The 21,757-nt window shown below is 53.4% G+C and overlaps 1 protein-coding gene across 1 annotated transcript in view; it reads left to right on the plus strand.

Moving 5' to 3' along the window:
• Ush1c (USH1 protein network component harmonin) overlaps positions 1–21,757 on the plus strand; it is a 43,507-nt gene that overhangs the window by 3,045 nt on the left and 18,705 nt on the right. The window contains 14 exon segments of the mRNA XM_021640368.2: positions 6,091–6,158; positions 6,627–6,770; positions 6,867–7,005; positions 10,438–10,546; positions 10,650–10,674; positions 10,838–10,895; positions 11,158–11,252; positions 13,124–13,208; positions 14,059–14,118; positions 14,235–14,291; positions 14,385–14,527; positions 15,367–15,432; positions 16,573–16,697; positions 20,772–20,821. Of these exon segments, the coding sequence (XP_021496043.1) occupies positions 6,091–6,158; positions 6,627–6,770; positions 6,867–7,005; positions 10,438–10,546; positions 10,650–10,674; positions 10,838–10,895; positions 11,158–11,252; positions 13,124–13,208; positions 14,059–14,118; positions 14,235–14,291; positions 14,385–14,527; positions 15,367–15,432; positions 16,573–16,697; positions 20,772–20,821 (1,224 nt within the window).

A 21,757-nucleotide genomic window follows, 5' to 3' on the forward strand; every position in this document is an offset into this window, starting at 1 on the left:
AGCTCACAGGCTTTTCTGTGGACTGGCTGTGGGTATGGAGGGAGTAAGGCATGACCACGTGCTAGATGAGGAGCAGGGTGGAGGGGACAGAACAAACCTGACTCTCCTTGGGATGGCTGAAATTTGAGGCACCCTGTAGCTACTGTAGCTGGAGAGGACTGTGAGAGGCTAGAGGTGATCATCTGGAGTTCTTGGGGTAGAAGTGGCATAAAGCCCTGGACAGATGTGGCCAGTTGAAGATGTAAAGATGTGGGGAAGACCCAGGATATCGCCACCAGGGGTCCAGATTAGAGGGGAAGGCAAGAGGAAGGAACACCGGATCCAGGAGAGCCAGACCTCACTTCCACACTCCCAGCGGAGCCACACTGCCAGCCCCCTTTCACTTTTGTTTTTGTTTTAAGACAGGGCCTCCTGTAGCCTGGGTAGGCTGGCCTCAAACTCATTCGAAAGACTGACCTTGAATTTCTAATCCTCCTTCCACCTCCCAGGGGCTAGAGATATAGACACACACCAGGAGGCTGGCTCTCCTTGTACCTTTTATTTTGAGACAGGACCTCGATAACTCACCTAGACTGCCCTTGAACTCTCTCCAGCACAGGCAGGACTTGAATTTGTATCACTGCTGCCTCAGTTCCTTAAGTATCTGAACTGTAATCCTGCACCACCAGGCCCAGCTAAGATGAGACTCCAGACAAGGCTATGTCCATAGCCTTGGTGGGGAAGGTCTCACAGGAAGGAGTACTGTCACTCCAAACTCTCCTAGTTGTGTACATTAAATGCAAACAGCTTTTTACATGCCCGCCACACTTCAATAAGGCGTTTGGCTTTCTGGTCATTTTTGTTGTTTTGTTTTATGATAGAAGGTGATCTCTTTGGTTGTAAATGTCAACTTGCCACGAGCTGAAATCACCTGTAAAGAGAGTCTCAGCTGAGGATTTGAGTGGATTGGGTTGCCCATGGGCTTGTCTGTGGGCTTAACTGAGGAAGAAAGCCTTGCCCATTGTGGGTGACACTGTTTTCTGGTCAAGGCATTCTGAACAGCGTAAGAGCACAAGAAAGCAAGCAAAAGGAATGCACTTGTTTTCTCTGCCCTCAACTGTGGCTGCAGCTTGACCAGCTGCCTTGAATTCCATCCTTGACTCCCACTAATGATGGACCAGAAGCTGGAAGGGTGAGCCAAATTAACCCTTTCCTCGCTTAAGTTGCTTTTGATCATTGGATGTTTTCATCACAGCAACATAAATGAAATTAGAACAGAGGATAGTAAAACATACGTCAAATAAAGCTGGGATATTTATTGCATGGAAGGAAGGCTGGGTCTTCACCTCACCTACCTTGATGGAGAGGAAATCACTAGGCAGCTGGTGAGAATGCAGAATTTTCATCTTCTCATTCTTACGTACTTTTTAAAATAAGCATGTGCTGCTGCCTGCTTTTCTAGGGACTGCTCCGAACTCCTCCTATATTAACTCATTGAATTAATGATGAAAACAATTATCCCTCATAAGATGAAATTTTGCTCTATCTTGGAACTCGCTCTGTAGAGCAGGCTGGCCTAGACCTCACAGAGATCTGCCTGCCTCTGCCCCCAAGTGCTGGGATTAAAGGTATGGACCACCATTGCCTGGTGGAAATATTTTTTGTTTGTTTGTTTGTTTGTTTTAAAGAGACTGTATGGGTATTTTACACATAGGAAACAGAGACAGGGAGAGGTACAGACACAGCCCAGGAGGTCTTTGCTGGCACACACTTCACACTTACATTCCAGGCTCTTCGGCTCATACAGGTGTGGAGGAGACAAGAGAGCAAAGGCAGAAAATCCAATACAACATGAGGGACTGAGGCAGAGCATAGGGACTGATGAAAGGTGTGGCCATGAAGAGGTGATGCTGGAGGCAAATTTTCAGGGTCCTGGTGCCATCTGGAATGCTACCTCAGCCAGGGCTGCAGCGTCTTAGATGAGCTCAGCCTGGAGGAAAGGGCGGGTCTGCCTGAGCACCTTGGACTGGTGGCGAGAGGCCATCAGGGACGGTGGACACACTCCTGGTGTGCGCAGAGACCCCACACTGCGGTCTCCTGCTTGTCTCTCGCACCAGCTGAACACAGCAGCAAGCCAGAGGGCATTGGAGGCCCCTCAAAGCCCCTAGGACTGGGAGGAAGCTGGGCTGGGCACACACAGGGAAAGGCAGGGCATGCGGTTGGCAGCCACACCAGCTGCTTTCCATGGCACCTGTTAGATCCCCACAGCAGCTCAAGGCTGTGTGCAGAATGCAGCATGAACTATTGAATTGGGTCTCACCCCCTTTCTCCCTGTTCTGAGAGGTTCACCCATGAAGTGAAATGTATAAGATCTAATCATGCCAGCCCCTGAGGACAAGCCCAAAGGCCACCAAGGCCAAACCTGCATTCTTCTCAGTGTCACAGGCAAAGAGCACAGAGTGGGAGAAGTGCACAGAGCACAGGACAAGCTGTGCATGAGCTGGAGACAGCTAGTGCAGGAGAGGGGGTGCTGGTGTGCTAGAGCCCCTTTAACAACCCCTGTGCACCGTCAGCTCCACTGGGGGTTCTCCTTCCCAGGGCAGGTGGGGGCCTAGGGAAGGAGGAGCTTAGTTTAGAGCTTAGTTAGAGAAAGGAGCTTGGTGTCTTGCACTCAGTAGGTTCAATAAATGCATTTGGAAAAGGGCACTCAAAGGGATGCACAGAAAATAAAGATCATGTGCTAGATGGGATTTTAGAGCCAGGAGGCTTAGGCTAGGTCTCAGAGTTGTCTCATCTCTAGGCCTCTGTTTCCTCATCTGTGAAATGGAGATAATGTGACCCATCTCCCAGGACTGTTGGCAGGGTAAGCTTGTAGATCAGTGAGCAGAGTGCAGTTAGGATGAATGGGTGAGATGAGAGCCACAGGCTGGGGACTGGGAAGGGGACTTTAGGCTCGACCTCCCAGGGGAGGCCCAGCCCTCATCTCCATGGGAAGAGGCAGAGCAGACTGCCTGACAGAGTATAAGACCAGCTCTTCCACAAGAAGGAAACAGGCCCAAGGCAGTTGCAGACGTGTGTGCTGAGTGATACAGGGTGACCCCAGAGCAGTCCAAGCGAAGCGGTACCTGCCTCCCTCAGGCCTTGATTTTGAAAGGGTGTTATAAGAGAGGCTGTGGTTACGCCTGCCGTCCCAGCATTCAGGAGGCAGAGACAGGCATATCTCTGTGTGAGGCCAGCCTGGTCTACAGAGTGGGTTCCAGGTCAGCCAGGGCTACACAGAGAAACCCTGCCTCAGAGAAAAGCAGAAAGAACAAATGGGGGCACAGCTGGAAGGTTCTGCCCTGTCCTAGGAAGTGCTTGTCTGGCTACGGTCTAACCCTGCAGGAGTGGGTAAACCAGGACAGGGTTGGTGTGAGATTCCTGGTGAGGCAGAGATGGACCTGGACCTGCAGGCTGGGCTGAAGTGGCCTGGTCAGGTTTGACTTGTGGGCGGGGTCCCTGGATGCAGCAGTCCACAGGACCTGGGGCCCCAGGAACAGGCTGTCTTCTAGGAAGACCATCTCCAGGTGTCTGTGCTTGACTGTAGGAAGACAGAAAAATGGAATCCTCACCTAAAGTTGCCAAGTCCTCTCTAATTTCCTATGCTGACCCTCTAGTCTCTAGTCAGTGTGTGTTAAGTGTCATCCACGAGGTCAGCCCCTTGCTGCTTAAGCCTAAGCATGCACAGATGCCGTTCTCCAGAGTTCAGCCCTCGGCTTCTGTCCAGAGGAGAGTCCCTCTCCTGTCCCCACCCAGGCTAGAGTTAGACTACATGCCTCACTCCAGCTCGACAGACAGGACTGGCACTCTCTAACCACTAGAGTTCTATTTTCTTTCTTATCATGGACCAGGTGAAATGGTACGTGTGTGTGTGTGTGTGTGTGCCGCGGTGGACATCCTAGTTATCAACCCAGAGCCTCGTGTATGCCGGCAAGCACTTCACCATCGAGCTCACAAAAGCTTCCACAACAGTGCAGAGAGTCAGGTGTGGTGTCGCATGCCTTTAATCCCAGTGCTGGGAAAACACGGGCGGGCAGAGGCCAGCTCAAACTCAAAATGTGTAACATTTCAGGCCAGCCAGGCTTACATAGGAAGACCTTGTCTTGGCAACAAACAGACAAATAAACAAGCAAACAAAAACGGAGAGGAGCCAGGAGAATTAGAGCTGTCTCTGCGTCAAAGGGTTGGATGTTGGGGCTTGAAGAGGCCTAGGGGGCTCTCTGCCCTGGAAGGCCGGAGCCCTAGCAGACATGGCACAGCGACCGCAATGCGGGCTTGGCATCAGACCTGGGCTCGGATCTTAGCTCTGCTTGCTAGCTGTGGCCTTGGCTCACCTCTGTGAGCCTCCCTGTATAATGGTGAGAATAGGGTCTCATAGGTCTGATGATGTGAACAAATAGGAGTTCCTGGGAGCCCTGCAAGAGCCATTCCCCTTCCCTTCCTGTCCCCATGGCTCCTACGCCTGAATGGTATGGTCAGACCACGAGGCAGGAGACTGATGAACCTGCTCAAGGCTATTTGGTTGAGTCTTTGCCTGCACTAGTCCCGAGGAACACAGACTGAAGTTGGCCTTCACCTTCTCTCCACTAAGACAAATTCCAAAAAGTGACCAGTCTTAAGTTACAGAGGGTTAGGAATGTCCCAGCAGAGCTGAGATATTTCCTGGAGGTGGGGGTCGGTTGGTTATCTAGTGGGGAGAGAAGGCCTCTGTGGGGGAGAGGAAGCCAGCCCCTTGGCCTTGGTTTTACACGCATCAAGAAGCCATGGAGCACTCAACTGACATGATCTTATAGATGAAGATTTTTCTGGCCCTGGTCCTAGGGGATTTAGTACCATCTATGTTGCCCCTTCCCCATCTTCTAGCTGCAGGGAGCTTCCTACAGGAGGGGGTGCTTCTCGGGGAGCTTCAGGAGTCATTGTCACATACTCTTTGAGCTCTTAGAGCTCAGCCTAGAGCATGGCCTTCTGGATTCTTCCTGTCCTCAGTCAAACACTGTTGTAGATATAGGAGAAGATGGACTTCAAGGTTAGAAACTGGGAATCTGCATTTTCTGCTCAGGTCCAAAGTCCCAAGGGCAGGGCTTCAGGGTCCTCACTACTTTGGGACAGATAGACTCTCCGGGGTCTCGCAAAGTCTTTGAGGTAGCTCTAGAGAAGGTTGCCCAGGTCCTGTCCCGAGCTTCAGGCAGGCAGGATAGCACAGCTTTTGCAGTAGCTTCTCCTGGGAAGGGCAGAGACTGGGCCACCATGATAACTACCCTGGGGACCAGAGGAGAGGAGGTCCCCATGTCCCTTCCAGCATCTGCCTTGCCTTGCTGCTTTGTCTTGGGCTAAAGAGAAACCCAAGAATGCTCCCTTGGAGATTTGCACTAAATTTTCCTGAAGTACAGAATCTGGGACTCCTGGCTCCACAGCTCCCCAGGGATGGAGGTGTTAATGAAACAGCTCCTGTCTGTGACCTCGGAGGCACAGCTATTGACGTCAGCAAAAGCTGGAATAATGTAACCCAATCTCCCCCTGGGGGGACACTGGGGATGGAGAAGGAATAGCCAGGAGGCTGACTAGTGGACGGAACGCCAGGCCAGGCCAGGCCAGGGCAAAGCGGCCCGGCATAGGCAGCACCAAGGAATTTGGTGGTAGGGTGCTTCTGGTGGGCAGGATGTGTTACCTGAGTGAATGGCCCAAATCCTTCCTCCGAGCATTTATCCGACACTACAGCCACCATCAGGTGAGACTGTGGGCTTCTTCCGTTCAAGGTGACACAGCTGTGAGTGCGGCAGCATGGAAGTGTGTCATTGCTGAATTGGGTCCGTGTGTGCACGTGCGCTCCAGCTGGGGTGTGCCTCTGCCACCTTGCCTGGGCATAAGGGGTTACCGGGCTGTTCCAGGGTGTTCTATACGGGTCTGATATGTCAGGCAGTCTGGTTCCTGGTTCTCCTCCTCTCTTTCCATCCTTAGCCTCAGGAGCTGTGGTGAGCTTTCTGGACAGTGAGCTCGCCTCCCCAGGTCTTCTGTGGGCGTGCTGGGTGCACCTGGGACCTGCAGCTACAATTCTGTCCTTTGGATTTTCAGGTGGATTTTCTAATTGAAAATGATGCAGAAAAGGACTACCTTTATGATGTGCTGCGGATGTACCACCAGTAAGTGTGTGTCTGTGTCGCCAAGCCCAGGGCAGGCCACCTGTGTCACAGGAACCCGGAGTGGGTGATGTCCTCAGACAGAACATGTTCCGGGCTCCTGAGAACCCGTGTGCATGCTGCTTACTTGCTCGAGGCTTAGGATTCTGTTCACACGAACACTTCCTGCTTGGCTCTGGGCTCGGGTTCAGGGGGTAAACTGTGAGAGAGACTGACCTTGCCTTCAGGATGCTTCCAGTCTGATGGGGTAGCTACCCCCACAGGTTCAGTAGAATATGAATGTTAGGCCAGAACAAGAAAGCCAGCTGTCCCCCAGCCCCTTCATCTGCTCTTTCTGGTCATCTGACTTCTTCTGATTCATTCTGTGTGTGTCTATAAGCTCTGTTAAGGCCCAAAAGGGCAGTGGGTGGGTCAAAGGTCACAGCCGGGGTGATGCATCAGACACTCGCCCACCTCCTGGCATCTCCAAAGGACCATGGATGTGACGGTGCTCGTTGGAGACCTGAAGCTGGTCATCAATGAGCCCAGCCGCCTGCCGCTGTTTGATGCCATCCGGCCCCTGATCCCACTGAAGCACCAGGTGGAGTATGACCAGCTGACACCCCGACGCTCCAGGTACGTCCCCAGGCCGCAGGCAAGGACCGGGAGGGGCCGGGACACAGTGTCAGGCCTGAGCCGGGCCATCACCAGCTCCACCCATCACTGTAACAGAAAGCTGAAGGAGGTTCGCCTGGACCGTCTGCACCCGGAAGGCCTCGGCCTCAGCGTGCGTGGAGGCCTGGAATTCGGCTGTGGGCTCTTCATCTCCCACCTCATCAAAGGTGGCCAGGCAGACAGTGTTGGGCTGCAGGTAAGTCAGCAGAGCCAGTAGAATGGGGCCAAGGTCTCTCGTACCCTATCTCCTCCTGTGGCACAGTGTAGACACCCATTTTCTTAAGCCTTTGGGGGAGGAGTGTTCTGATGAGTGTTTGAAAGCCTTCAGGATAAAGGAGAAGTGTGTGTGTGTGTGTGTGTGTGTGTATGTGTGTGTGTGTGTGTGTCCGTCCTCACACACGCTAGGCAAATACTCTATCACTGAATGCCATCTAGCCCCTGCCTGTTTTCTTAAGTCAAGCTGGGAACCTAACAGCTGCTCCTCGCCACTGCCACTGAACCCCTTCCCCGCTCCCCCACTTCCTGAAGGAGGGGCAGGGTTAGAGCAGGCACCTGCAGCTTGGACAAGGTCACCTTTTAGTCCAATGCAGTGTGATGCTTAAGAAGCTGGATACCGCCTCTGGACCATCTGGTTCAGAACCTGGCCTTGTCTTCCTTAAGCCATGTGACTCTGGCGAAGTGACTCGGCCCTGGACCTCACTTTCCTCATCCGAGGGAATGAGGCAGCGATCACAGCTTCTTGACACACCAGGGCTGTGAGGCTGACATGTTGATACAGAGGGGGAAGTCGGTGAATGCTCCAACCGGTCAGTGCACATCACATGAATCAGCCTCATGTTATAGTGTTAGCAGGGACCAGTGAGCAGCAGAGCCAGGCTTTGAACTTGGGTCTCCTGGGGCCAAGTCAGCATCCAGGCTTCCCTCTTGTGGTCTCCACACTTCTGCGTCTGAGCAGGGACAGGCAGACCTCCAGGTCTCAGGGTTGTTTTTGTAGATCCAGGTAAAAAACTTGAAGAGGTCTTTGTTATCAACATCCATCAGGGGATAAGCCAGGGGCTTCAAGGGGCTCCTGCGCTAATGGTGTGAGACCGAAGAGGAGGGGCGGGGACAGCAAGCTGACAGGCATGGCTTTGTTCACAATCCCTGTGTCAGGGCTCTCAGCGGCATCTGAAATTTCAGCCCCTTCATTGTTCTTTCCCTTGGTGGCACATTTTCCAGCCCAGAAACACGGCCAGAGGAGAGGACATAATGAGCTCCCCTCTTGGCGTCAGCGGGGGGGGGGGGGGAGAGCTCTTTTTGTCCAGAGTGAGCTCTCTCCTGAGGACAAGCGCTTCCTTGCAGAACCCCATGAAGGAGGGCTCCAGGCACGCGCATGAGACCCAGCATCCAGCTTCCTGCCTGCATCGGAAGGCTTAAGCCCCCCTCCCTTTTGGGGCTGCTGGGCCCATCTCTTCTTTGTTCCACTGTCCCTCAGATTGTCATGTTACTGTGGTCTCTGTACAAAGACTCTTTTGCTGGGTTCTGTGGGGGGCAGAGGGGGAGAGGGAAGTCGATCCTGCAACCCTACCCAGGGGCCGTGTGGGAATCATTCCGACTAGGGTCTGGGGCAAGTTCCTGTAGTAACACCACAGTGGACTCTGCTCAGGAGGAGCTAGGACAAAGCCTGTCTTCTGTCACTGATGGAGCCACAGTTCAAGTGCCTCATGCTGGAGGACAGCACAGAGAAGCTTCTAGAAGTCGAGAGGGATTGGACCTGAGCAGCTAGCTGCCCTGAAGGGGCTCAGACCCTCCCATAGGTCCAGTCCTGGGCCACCAACCACACTGCTCCTGGCCCCTCCTGGAAACTGAGGGTTCTCCACACCTGTGTGTTTGACTGTGCCCTTTCCTCACATAAGCATTCAACTCGCCATTTACTCGCATAGAAAATGGTTCTCTGCACCTGTCCTCTTTCTGCTATGGATCGGACAGAGCAGCCCCTGCCTTCCTGTGGGACTCAGAGCTCTGAACAGGAAGCGGGAATCCATAGAAGTCAAGATGCAGGGAACTGCAGCCAGGCTCGCCACGTGCCCTCCTTTTCCAGACACCTGAGAGCTGCTGCGTGTGATGCCTGTTGTCTGTCACGGAGACCTGACTGCACATCCCAGCAGCCTCTTTGCTCACTGGGACTTTCAGCAAATCATGTGGCCTCCCTGACTCTAGATTTCTTCACAGTGCACTGTGGCCCCCACAGAAAGGCCTTTCCTGCAGAGCAGAAACACAAGGTCCTCCTGCTCTTTGGGGTTGTAAAAAAAAAAATAGGTGCAAAGAGCTATCCCGAGGCTGTTCTCTTTGAAGTCAGTCAGTGTCTTCAGAAATGTAGAATGTCCTTAGTGAGCCCTCCTGTCAGGACACTGAGAGGATGGGTGCTTGTGTCCCAGGCAGAGGGCAATGGCAGGTGACCGTGTTGCATTCCGGGAGCTGACCTGGAGACCGTGCACCCTCAGAGTCCAGCCTGAGTCCCCCACGCGTGCCAGCCCTTCCCCAAGAGACCAGTGCATGGCGGCTCTGCCTCTGCAGGACGCCTGAGCGCAGTTCCTGTGTGGCAGCTACTGCAGTACATCCTCGCACCCACCCCCACCCTGCCTCTCGCCTGTCCCTACCCTAGCCCCACTGTCTTCTCTCCTGAGATGTTGACAAGGCTCCTTCAGCTGTTTGGTTACTCTTCAGGAGCTTCAGTGTAAATCGCCAGGGCTTGCAGGAGGCAGCGGCGATGGCCAGCAGGGGGCAGGCTCGTCACGGCCTGCCTCTTAGAGCTCGCTCCCTAGGCTCCTTAATAGTAACTACCATTTATTAAGAACCTGCTGTGGGCCCCGTTCTGGCTGGCCTTACACACTTACACACATCTCTGTTAATTCCCAACAGCTCCATGGTGTCTCCTGTTTTATATACAAAAGAAACTATGGTTCAGAGAATTCATGAGACTTGACTCATGTCATATAACTAATAAGAATTTTTAAAGGATTTGAATTTGAGTCCAGGAGAATCAGAGCCCAGAGAACCAGAGTCCTGTGTTCATTCTCTGATGTACGCCTGCTCCCAGAATCAGGATTCAGAAGTCGGTGTAACTTCACTGAGCTTCCAGGGGATGGAACAAAAGAGATTGTGCATTCGTGTTAGCAATGTGAGCTTAAGTCAAGAGTCCTTGGACCCCCTTTCCAGCTCACAGTGTGTGTTAGTCATTGATAGAGACAACAGCCTGCTTCTGGGGGCAGGGAAGGACAAAGGCCAGACAGGGCTGCTCAATTCCAGAGCCTGATGGTACCTCAGTAGGGTGACGGAGGAGCCAAGATGAGGGGACAGAGTCTGGAATCCTGCCTCAGTTCTGTTACTACACACACACACACACACACACACACACACACACACTGCCTGCTCCTCCCCACCCCCACCCCTGGCCTTGGTTTCTCCATTCTGAGACTGAAAGCATTGCCTGGCTCTGAAGGCAGTCGGGCTGTGACATGGTTCTGGAGCACACATTAAGGCTTCTGCCTGGTGACAGTCCTTTCTGAGGCTGGGAACATCTGGTATGGGCCTGCTCCACCACTTGGCGCCTCTCCTCCATGCTTGTCCCATCTTTCGATGTGCCAAGGTCGGGGACGAGATTGTCCGGATCAATGGCTATTCCATCTCCTCCTGTACCCACGAGGAAGTCATCAACCTGATCCGCACCAAGAAGACTGTGTCCATCAAAGTGAGACGTGAGTGAGGCCAGATGGGGCTGGCTCTTTGTGATGGGGGTAGGAGGTGGCCCCAACTCCTAGGGCACAGGAGCTCCCTAACATGCTGGGTTTTCTCCCACAGACATCGGCCTGATCCCTGTGAAGAGGTAAGCAGGCCTGTATGTGGGTCTCGACACAGGTCAGGAGTCCTGGGATCTGGCTCCCCCATGCCCTGAACTAGCATGCCTCTGGACTGGGGAGTGAAGCCACAGAGCCAAGATCCCTCAAGTGTGCTTGCTGACCCCCCTTTCCATGTCCCCTTCTCCTCAGCTCTCCCGAAGAGCCCCTCAAATGGCAGTATGTGGATCAGTTTGTGTCAGAGTCTGGGGTAAGAGACCAGTGCTTCCTGTGTCAGGGGGTGGCCAGCTGGTCTTGAAGGAGGGATGGTTCTGCAGAATGCATCCTCTCAGGCTCCCCATAGGCCCCTCGGGTGCCTGGCACACCCCTATAACGTGGTGGGCCTCCAGACCCACACCCCAGGGCTACAATGGCTATTTGGTCTCTGTGAATACAGGGTGCTTAACCTGGAGGTCGCAAGAGGCCACTTGAATGTATATAGAACCAGTAACCTGATTCCGCCCCTCCTTCAGGGTGTGCGAGGTGGCTTGGGCTCACCAGGCAATCGAACAACCAAGGAGAAGAAGGTGTTCATCAGTCTAGTAGGCTCCCGGGGCCTGGGCTGCAGGTGGGTGGCAGACATGGCACTCAGTCTCCGGTCTTAAGGTGGGTGGTATGCCCAGAGCTGTCCCAGTGACAGCCAGGGGTCCCCAACACTTAGCTCTCCCTTTCCTTGCTCCTGGGCATTCTTGCTTTTCTGCAGTTCTAGCACAGGGGAGGCAGAGGCAGAAAGAGCTCCGAGGCTAGCCTTGGGTAGCTAGACGCTGTCTCATAAAATAAAACAATAAGTGACCACACATAGGAGCCGGAAAACCCTGAGTAGGCGTTGGGCCATGGGGAGCCCTCCTGATGAGCCTGCAGGCTACAGTGGCTCGGATATCTGTCCCAGCCCTGCCAGGCCATGTGTCAGTTCTCAGACTTGCAGCAGTAACTGAGCCACGGTCTCTTCCTCTATAAATACCCGGGAGGGATTCTGTCGTGGTGCTGCTATAAAGAAAAGGAAGTCGCACGCTCAGTACCCAGCAGGTAGCAAGCAGCTGGTGAATGCCAGCTATCGTTAGTTAAGGTGTTCCTGTTATTTACTTTCTTTTGCATTCGCTTAACACTTTTATCAATGATTTAGTCTTTTAAAAGATTACATGTGTATGTCTACATGTAAATCTGTGCACTTCAGTGTGCGGGCCCACCAAGGCCAGGAGATGGCGTCAGATCCCCTGGAGCAGAAGTTACAGATGGTTGTGTGCTGCCTGACTGGGAACCAAACTCTGCACTTCTCTTCATGAGTACCAAGTGCTCTTCACTGCTGAGCCATCTCTTGCCCCAGAAATTATTTGTTGTCTTTTGTTTTTCAGACAGGGTCTCACAGTGTAGCCCTGGCTGGCCTCAGACTCACAGAGATCTGCATGCTTCTGCATCCTGAATTCTGGGATTAAAGGTGTGGTCCACCACACCTGGCTCCATAAATGGTTTTGTTTTGTTTTGTTTTGTTTTGTTTTGTTTTGTTTTTTTCCAGACAGAATTTCTCTGTGTAGCCTTGGTTATCCTGGACTTGCTCTGTAGACCAGGCTGGCCTACCACCACGCCCAGCTCATTAATGATTTTTAATGTCTGTCCTTGGGTTTGAGGATATTGCTTAGCTGGTGGGGTGTTTGCCTAGCATGCACCAAGACCTGGTTTCAATCCTTAGCTCTGTACACACTGAGCGTGGTGGTGCACAGCTTGAGAAATAGAGACAGGAAAGCAGAAACCCAAGGTTATCCTTAGCTGTATAGTGTGTTTGCTCTTAGTCTGGATTGATGAGACCTGTCTCAAAAAATGAAAATGAAATTCAAAGTTCTTCCTTTCTGGGAGAAGGCAGTCTGATACAGAAGCTAGCCACAGAGATAGTTACAATATTGTGTGATAAAGATGGAGTCTCACCCTGGGTGAGGGGTGGCAAATAGGCTTCCTGCCCGTGCCACCTCTCATCAGGTAACAGTGGCATCCTGGGGCACTCTTCTGTGAAAGGTTCTAAGTTGGTCTCTAGCTGGGTGGAAAAGAATTCCGTGATTGATTAGTGAGGTCTGCCACAGACCTGGGACAGGAAATAATAGTATAAGAGCCATCCTTGCTATTTATAATTTAGAATACCCCTGAGGCAGTTAGCTTAACTGGGGTCTGGTGAAAGTCTCACAGTTATAAGGAATGAACAGGAAAATTCTAGAAAGAAAAACAACAATACATGTTGTTTGGGTGAGGGGCTGAGGAGATGAAGTCACTAGCAGTTTTCTGTGTCTGCTGCCTGGGGTGGCAGTGGAAGGGGCTGGAAGGGAGATAAAGACAGGATGACCTGCATCCTGAGTGTTGGCCATCTAGACAGGGCCACGTGCTGGTCACTGAGAATGAGCAGAGCTGCAGGGGATGAGCCGCGAGCCTCACCCACACCTCTGCCTCTCACAGCATCTCCAGTGGTCCCATCCAGAAGCCTGGCATCTTCATCAGCCACGTGAAGCCTGGCTCCCTGTCCGCAGAGGTGGGGCTGGAGGTAAGTGCCGGCTTGGGGCGGGGCAAGCCGGCACACACTGACAGATGTTGCACCTCCCTACACAGCTTTGTCCTGGCAGCAGGGGCCGGTGACTCGCTGGTGGTCTCCTCTGGGGGAGACACTGCAGAGGAATGGGCCCCTCGAAGCCTTCTTCAGCTCTGACCGCCATTGGTCCTGAGTTTGTGGTGATGATAATTAGAGTTGACATTCTGAGCCCCAAAAGTCACGGCTCTGAGGGGTTAGGCACTAATGTTATCTATCCCACACTGAGGAAACTAACTCTCCAGAGACACTGTTTCCTCCAAGGCCATGTACCTAGGACTGGGAGTCAAACCTGCATGGTCATCCCTCAGGGCTGAGACTCTCAATCGCTTCTTGAGACAAATGCCTCACCTTCAAGATAAGGATTCTAGTACCCTCCTTCTAGAGTTGCTTTGCAGCTTAAGTTAACTTTCAGGCTGGATCCGTGCCAGCCACGTGACACTGATCAATAAATGTCAGCAATAACTGTGACTGTAATGAGGGTCCTGTAAGGCCTGTGCAGGGTGGAAGGGCCAAAGCCTTCTGTAAAGGAAATATCATAACTTAGCAAACGACATTAACATCTAATAGTATGATAGTTGATAGCCAATAAGACCATTATGGGATGGAGGGGTGCCAGGTGAGCTTGGGGCCCTCCAAGAGCCCTATTGGAATGTGCCACCTGGTCTGTTCCTTGGAAAAAGAATTTGGCTGCTTGACCACAAGCCTACATGTCTAGCATGCTGGGAGAACTTCCTGTAGATGAATGTAGAGATTAGACAGGCAGACAGACACACACACACTCTGACCCTTTTCTGTTTCTCCCCAGACAGGAGACCAGATCGTGGAAGTCAATGGCATCGATTTCTCCAACCTGGACCACAAGGAGGTGAGCTGTGTATCCCGCCATATCTCCTCCCACACACTTGTTCTAGCCACGGTGGCTGAGACCCTCAGGCTCTCAGCCTGCACGGCTCCGGTGTGACCGTCCCCCTGCCTCCACAGGCCGTGAATGTCCTGAAGAGTAGCCGCAGCCTGACCATCTCCATCATAGCTGGAGCTGTAAGTCCACAGCGAGACGATGGCCCCGTGACCCCTGACCAATGAAGATGCCCACATTCCCCAGGGGCTGAGTGTCCTATCCCACCCTGACAGGGCCGGGAGCTGTTCATGACAGAGCGAGAACGGCTGGAGGAGGTACGGCAGCGTGAGCTGCAGCGGCAGGAGCTCCTCATGCAGAAGCGGCTGGCCATGGAATCCAACAAGATCCTTCAGGAGCAGCAGGAGATGGAGCGCCAGTGAGTGGACCCTGCCGCTTCCCGGCCAGACTCAGCTACTTCCGCCTGCTTGTCCTGCTTGTTTCTGTTGTGCCCTCAGTGGCAGGACAGGTGTCCATCCTGCTCCTTAGGCAGCCTGGCTCCTCCTTGCTAAAGAGACCTGGCTTTCAGACACCAGTACTATACAAGAGAGGCTCCTGCCGGCCACAGTGAGCATGCGTGCGCATGCCTGTCATGTCACTGTATTCAAGACTTTCTTTGTTACTAGTTTAGCGCCTGTGGTGTCCCTATGAGGTAGATGGTATCAGCCCATTATATAGGAGAGAAGGCTGAGGCTTAGGAAGGTGAAGCTGCCTGTGTCCAGAGCCATAGGTGGCCAGGCTGGGATGCTATCCAGTCTGGGTCAGGAGCCTGGCCGTTGCCATGGGGACACCTACCTGTGGTGACAAACCCCACCTCTCCCTGTGTGAAGTAGCGGACTGAGAAAATCAATGGGATAAGCAGGTCGTAAATCAAAACCCGTGTCAGACTACCAACTTTGATGTCTTTGGGTGCTCACTGAGCGTTTGGGAGGGGAAAGAGCTCCATCTCCTCCGTCACACACTTAGCCTGGTGGGTGGCCCTGCTTTACCTCTGCATGGCACCTGCGCCTGCTCCCGTGGCACACAACCCCTGCTCAGCAGCGCCAGGCGAAACTACCCAGGAGTACAGGGCCTAGACTTAGCAGAATCGCTTCCACACCAACACCGGAAGAGCCACAGCAGAAGACAGTTAAAATGTCTCTCAAATCAGCAATCAGCCACAAGAAGAGTGAAATCTCTGTGCATACACTCACACAGGCCAACCTCTGTTTGTTTCAGGAGGAGAAAGGAAATCGCCCAGAAGGCGGCTGAGGAGAACGAGAGATACCGGAAAGAGATTGAGCAGTGAGTGTGCGGGGTCCAGCCCTCATGCCCATGGCCACAAGTCCCGAGCAGAGCTAGTCAGATTTGTAGACACATCTGTGTAACTCCACAGCATCACATTGAATCACAAGAAATTCACAAGACACACTGACTTCGTTGCCTCAAATCCACCTAATAGTTCCAATCCCCCCCGCTTTTTCTTCTTCCTGAGACAGTGTTTCTCTGTGTAGCCTTGGCTGTCCTCGACTCACTTTGTAGACAAGCTGGGCTCAAACTCACAGAGAAACGTTTGTCTCTGCCTCCCAGAGTGCTGGGATTACAGGTGTGCGCCACCGTGCCCGGCTCCATTTCCCTCCTTTATTCCAACCATGAGCAGAAGCCCCGGGGCCGGTGGGAAGGGCCTGGCTGGCTGTCCCCTGTGCACGTCTGTCGATGGACCTGTCGCTGTGACAGTATCGAGTGTCCTTCTCTTTATGGGGTTCAGGTTGGGATGTTGCCCCCTTCCCTAGTCTAGTGTGCTGGGTAAGTTTCGGAGCTCGTTTCTCCGATACAGTTCTCAAGACCCATATGCCCTGTGTTCCCAGCTTACTGTGGGTGTTTCTAGGTGGTACCGCTTTACTCTTACGAGCGAGCTGTCATGGGTGGTCCTGGGTACGTGGTAGTGTCTACCTGCACAACAGTTGCAGGGTCTCCCCACCTCTGCATTTCTCCTCACAACAGAGGCAAACACTGCTTTGTGTCATGGACTCACTCAGGGCAAGGCACAGCCCAAAGCTATTGTTCCAAACAAGGTGGAGTAACTCAGTCTGGGGCTGCTCTCGGCACTGCACCTAAGTGTGCCCACAGGAACGTGGCAAGCCACCTGCCGAGCCAGCTCACTCCGCTCTAAATCCTCTTTTCTCAAAATCCCTCTTTAATTCTAATGGAGCCTTTCATCTCAGCAGAGCACACTGCTGAGGCTGTGTGCACTCAGTTTAGACACACACACACACACACACACACACACACACACACACACACACACACTGCAGATGTGGTTGTGGTCCTGGCTTGCCCTAGAGCCGTAAAGCCTCCTTTTCCAAGCTGGCAGGGTCCTCTGGTAGCAACAGGTGAGCCTCTGGAGGTTCTGCCGCCAACCACAGGTATGGGGTCTCCTTTCAGGATCGTGGAAGAGGAAGAGAAGTTTAAGAAGCAGTGGGAGGAAGACTGGGGCTCAAAGGAACAGCTCATTCTGCCTAAAACCATCACCGCAGAGGTGCACCCGGTGCCCCTCCGCAAGCCCAAGTGTACGTATTACCTGTCCGGGATGAGGGGGCCCTTCATGGCCCGAGGCTAAGGGGCTCAATGGAAATACGGTCTTCTGCACTCATCGGGCCCTCCCCACGTGAATATCCCAGGGCTGCCTGGGCTGCACTTCACGTGGGGAGAGGCAGTGTGGAGGTGACCACCAGTCGTGCCTTGGAGTGGGAGGTCCTTGTCTGGGGCATCTGGTTCACGCACCACCTCCCACGCCGTACCCCACGACACAGATGCCGCGGATCTTTGGAATGCTGCAGAGGGGACAGAGAGCTTGGCGGGTGTGGGACTGGCTTCCAGGATGACTCCTTGAGCCTGTTGGATGCCGGGCTGTCTTTTGGCCTGGTTCTGAACTTGGGCTGGCTTGCAACGAGCATCAGAAAAGAGGCTGTAGATCGCTGGTGGTCCAAGGTTGACAGGCAGCTGGGGGAGGGGCTGGTCAGAGCACCAATCACAGATATTCCTGCACATGGGCAGCTGAGGGTAGAGGCAGGGACAGGAGCACGGGAGCCCGAGGCTATACCATGCTGGGCCTAAGCCGTCTCCTCTTCAGCAGGCGTGTGTTCCTCCAGTCTCAGCTCAGGCCTCCATCAGAGGCTGCCCACCCACTTGCTCTCAGCCCTATCTTCCAGGCTGTCTGAGGAGCGAGAGGAGAGGGACTCCAAGCAGTTTGGGGCCATGGTCATCACAGGGCCCTCATTCCTGACTAGGTCTTCACTCCCACCCCTATGGGCAGGTTCTCCTAGCCTTATCGTGCTCAGGCCTAGACTGTGGGAGCCCCCAGCTGGGAGTTTCCCCGGACGCTAGAACCAAGGTTCCTCATTGCGATGGGGTCTAGGTAGCTCACCCAGCTGGCAATCCCACCAGCACCGTTCAGAGAAAGCCCCTTGCCAACACCAGGACAGCCGTGCGGTACTGAGATTCCTCGTTTCATCCTCCCCCGGCCTGTTCCTTCCTGGCAGCAGGGCACAGGTGTCATCTCTCAGCACGACAAGGCACACTCTCACCACCTCCCCCTGCCCATCCATGCTTGCTGAGGCTGTGGCCCCAGATAAGTTTCCAGTGAATAGCTCGTGTTTTAGACGGGAGCTAGTTTCTCTTGTGAGTGAAACGGGAGCTTCAGAAGGAGAGAAATCGATTTTAATTGCTTCTCCTGAAGGTAATCTGAGTCAGTGCAGTGCCCTTCACAGAAGCACACCCTCTCAGGGATTGTGGAAAATAAAAGCCCTTTCACAAGCTAGGTATTTATTTAATGCTTTTTAACCAAATTAAATTTCCTGAATAAAAGGAGCAAGAGTTTTCCCTGTACTCAGCTCCACTATCCTGAGGCAGCACACAGCTTCAGATTGATGACTGAGTCCTCTGCCCACCTGGGCGGCTGCAGCCAGCTTCACGGTGCAGGCACTAGCCTCATGTTTGCTCTTTCTTTTGTTGCTGTGACCAAAACAAGTTAAGGACGTAATGGTTTGCTTTGGCTCACAGTTTGAAGATACAGGCCATCATGGCAGCGAAGCCATGGCAACCAGAGTATGAGGCAGCTGGTCATGCCATGACACACACATACAAATAGGCACACACAGAGAGACATACACAGACACACACACACGGTGAGGCTCAGCTCACTTGCTCCTTTTTATTCAATCTGGTACCACAGCCCATGGAATGGAGCCACCCACATTAGGATGGGACTTCCTGCCTCAGTTTACCCAGTCTAGACCCTTCCTCATGGAAGCACTCAGGGCTTTGCCTCCCAGGGGCTTCTAGATCGAGTCAAGTTGACAGTATCTGCGATAGCAGTCAGGCCTCTGAGAAGCTTCCTCTGTCTCTCCCCAGCCCCACTCCACAGAAGGCCTCAGAGGTAAGGGAAGGCTGCACGGCTAGCAGAAGCACCCCCCCCCCTTGTTCAGCTCTGGACCCAGATGGCCAGCCGGTTAGACCTTAGACCTGGCAAGGGCTTCGTGCCTGTGAGGGGGTGGGGGTCCCTGCCTCTCTGAGCCTGGAGCATCCAGCTCCGGGGACAGGAAGCAGCCTAAGCGTGCAGCCTGCACTGACAGCTTTCCCAGCCCTGGTCTCCCAAGGCCATGACAGCTGCCTCAGCCATCACCCATGGCCGGCCACACGGCCCAGTCCTCAGAGCATGGACACACGGTCACAGAGATGCCTCCTTAGCTTAGCAGCAGAGGGTGAGGGAGGAGAGTTTTCTTTCTTACTTTTTAATCAAAGACTCCTCCCGTTAGCTAGAAGATGAGGGGCTTCATTGCAACATTGCTAGCACCCTCTCCCTCAAGAATACCCCCAATTATTGCCCATCCAGCAGACCTATGATTTGAAAGTTAATGGGAGTTTTCTCTCGAACCAAGCAACCCTTTATGTCTCCATTGTCTTAATCGTCCCTCTATCCAGTAAGTGTGACTGGAGCTGACAGCAAAGCAACTGAGCACCAGCCCTGAAAAGGGAGACCTTATGAAATCTCAAAACATAGTTCATAAGCAGGCTTCTATATGCCCTTCTGGGGTCCCGGGGAGGCCAGACTCCGGGTTATAAATAACTGGAGTGGGTAGACGTTTTTCCCACACGATGTTGAGACTCCTGTTACCCTAATGGCATATGCCCTTCGTATGTCGCTTCCTTGGGAGTCCCAGCCTTCATCTGCTGCCCCCATAGCTCAGGTAACCCCCTGGGGGATGTTAAGCCCTAAGGGCATGAGAAGTAAGAAGATCCATTCCCCCCGTGAAAAGCCCTTCTCCTCAGACAGAGCTAATGCTCAGCCTGCCTTCTCCCTGCACCCCCAGCTTTCACCCCACCGCCCCACTGAGCAGTTCTAATGCTGGTGTCGGATTAGAGGCCACTGAGGCTCAAGGCACTGTGTGCCCGGCCAGAGCAAGAAAACTTGCTCTTGAGCTCTGCTGCTGCCCCTGCCCCCATAGCTTCCTGGAGACAGCCCCTCTTCTAAAGCCTCTTGGTTCGTCAGCTTGCCCCTCTCTTCCCTGGGTAGATGGTCAGGGAGTGGTGGCCAAGCTGGAGCCTGCAGACCACCTGGACGGAAGCACGGAGGAGCAGGGACAGCAGGTTGGCGCCCATGCTTTGCTCCCCGGCTTGGCTGCCCTGCTTGCTCTGCCCAGCTCCTTCAGAGAGAGTGGAGAGTCCAGCTGGAGAGAGCTGGGCTACGGTGGGAACCGCTGGGGTCTGTGAGGGTGCTCTGAGTGCTGAACCTTAGGGACAAGGCTACATGGCAGTGCCGCAGAGCCACTAGCTCAGATGTTTAAATGCTGCCCACCCCAGTCCCCTCACCCCAGTGCTCTGGCCTATCCCACAAGGCTGACTCCCTACCCCCTCCCACATCGGCCGCTGAACTGGGATGCCTGATCTAGCCCTGTGCTCAAAAGGCAGCCCTGCCAGGAGAGCATGGGCTGTTGTCACTATTAGCCTTGAGGGTTCAGGTCTGGGGTTCTGCCCACTGCCTGGGCAAGGGGAGTATGCCTTGTTTATCTGGCTTGGGTGGGGCATTTGCTTTCTGGAAGCTTCTCTCCTGCTTATTGTTACCACAACCACACTTCCAGAACCTTCCAGAATGACTACCTTTCTTTGGTGCTAAGAGGGGCTGTGATCTGAGCTGTGAGACACTTTGGCCCTTTCTGGCAGCAGTTCCAGGCAGAGGCTTAAGCTGCCTTTTTTTCAAAGCCTTTTCTTAGACGTGGAGACCAGGCAGCAGCTTAGGGAGTGCTTGTCTCTCTTTCCTGGGGCCATTGTGTTTGCTGTCATGTTTTGCTTTTCTGTGATTTGGAAAAGCATGTCTTTCCAGAAGGACGATCTTTCTGGTTTTCTGGCATGAACTTCCGGAGCCAGCGTTCTGGGGAGGCACACTGGTAGTGACCTGGGAATCAGGGCGGCACTCAGGCGGCCTCTGCTGTGCCCCAGATCCATCACCACTGGGTGAGGGGAAAGCGGGCCAGAGAGCATGATTTCGCTGCCGGAGTTCACAAAGCCACACGCTCCTTGGGAACCTAACTCCCAACTGTTGCCCACGGTTTCCGAGTCTCATCCTTTGTCCTCTGTCATTGTAGCCTTTGGGTGGTTTTACCGGTACGATGGCAAATTCCCAACCATTCGGAAGGTAGGATGGGCCTGAGCCAGGTGTGCCACTGAGTTTGATGTGAGCTGTGGTGTTTTCCATACATTTCTTTTCCTCTCTGCTTGCAAAGCTGACCCTTCGACCCCTGTCAGTCTGATGTCTGGCATGGGTGCTGTGTAGAGGTGTCATGGGAAGGGACCGTGCATTTCTAGCATGAGATTTGCCTAAGCCCTGGGTGGTTCTGATGGGCCTGGGCAGGGGCGAACAGCTTCAGACTTGCTCTGCCAAGCAGGACCAGAGCCAAGACCGGAAGCCTGGGCTAGAAAGGGTGAAAATGCTGGCAGTGGGGGAGGTGACATAAAGCACCTCATAACAACCCTGCCAGATGTCGCTTTTGTGGAATTTGGCACCCCAGTCTGGGAAAGCAACCATATTAATTCCAACTATGCTCTAGACCTATCTCTACCCAGGGCTAGGATTATGTATCTTTCCATTTTCCAAGACCTTTAATTTTCTGCCTAAATCTTATTATGCTATCTCCAGGCCCCATAAAACTCTCATCTTTTGTCTTACTGAATTTCATCAACATTTGATTATGAAAATGCCATGGTTAGTATCTGCACTGTATATTGGACATTCAAGATGGCTTGGTATTTGGAAATCAGGCTGCCAGCATAAATCTGAGTGAACTCAATTTATGACCTCACTGGACCAGCTCAGCTCTCTCTAACAAGGTTCCTCGGAAGCAAGGCTGCAGCAGCAATGTGAGGTTGGGGCACTGCCCAGCACACCCCAGTCACACCAGCGGTGGTATCCCGGCACAGGTGTGCGCTTTCCCTGGGATCCCAGGTTTGCAGAGCAGCGAGCAGGCTTAGGCCACAGCTTCTGCAGGACGTCTTCCCATCCCCGTTAGTCTCCTAGGGTTATCTGTGCCCTCTGTGTCACAGGCTAGTCCACGGCTTGAGGTCCTGTCCAACC

Source organism: Meriones unguiculatus, chromosome 1 (genome assembly GCF_030254825.1).
Source record: "Meriones unguiculatus strain TT.TT164.6M chromosome 1, Bangor_MerUng_6.1, whole genome shotgun sequence".
Taxonomy (NCBI): domain Eukaryota; kingdom Metazoa; phylum Chordata; class Mammalia; order Rodentia; family Muridae; genus Meriones; species Meriones unguiculatus.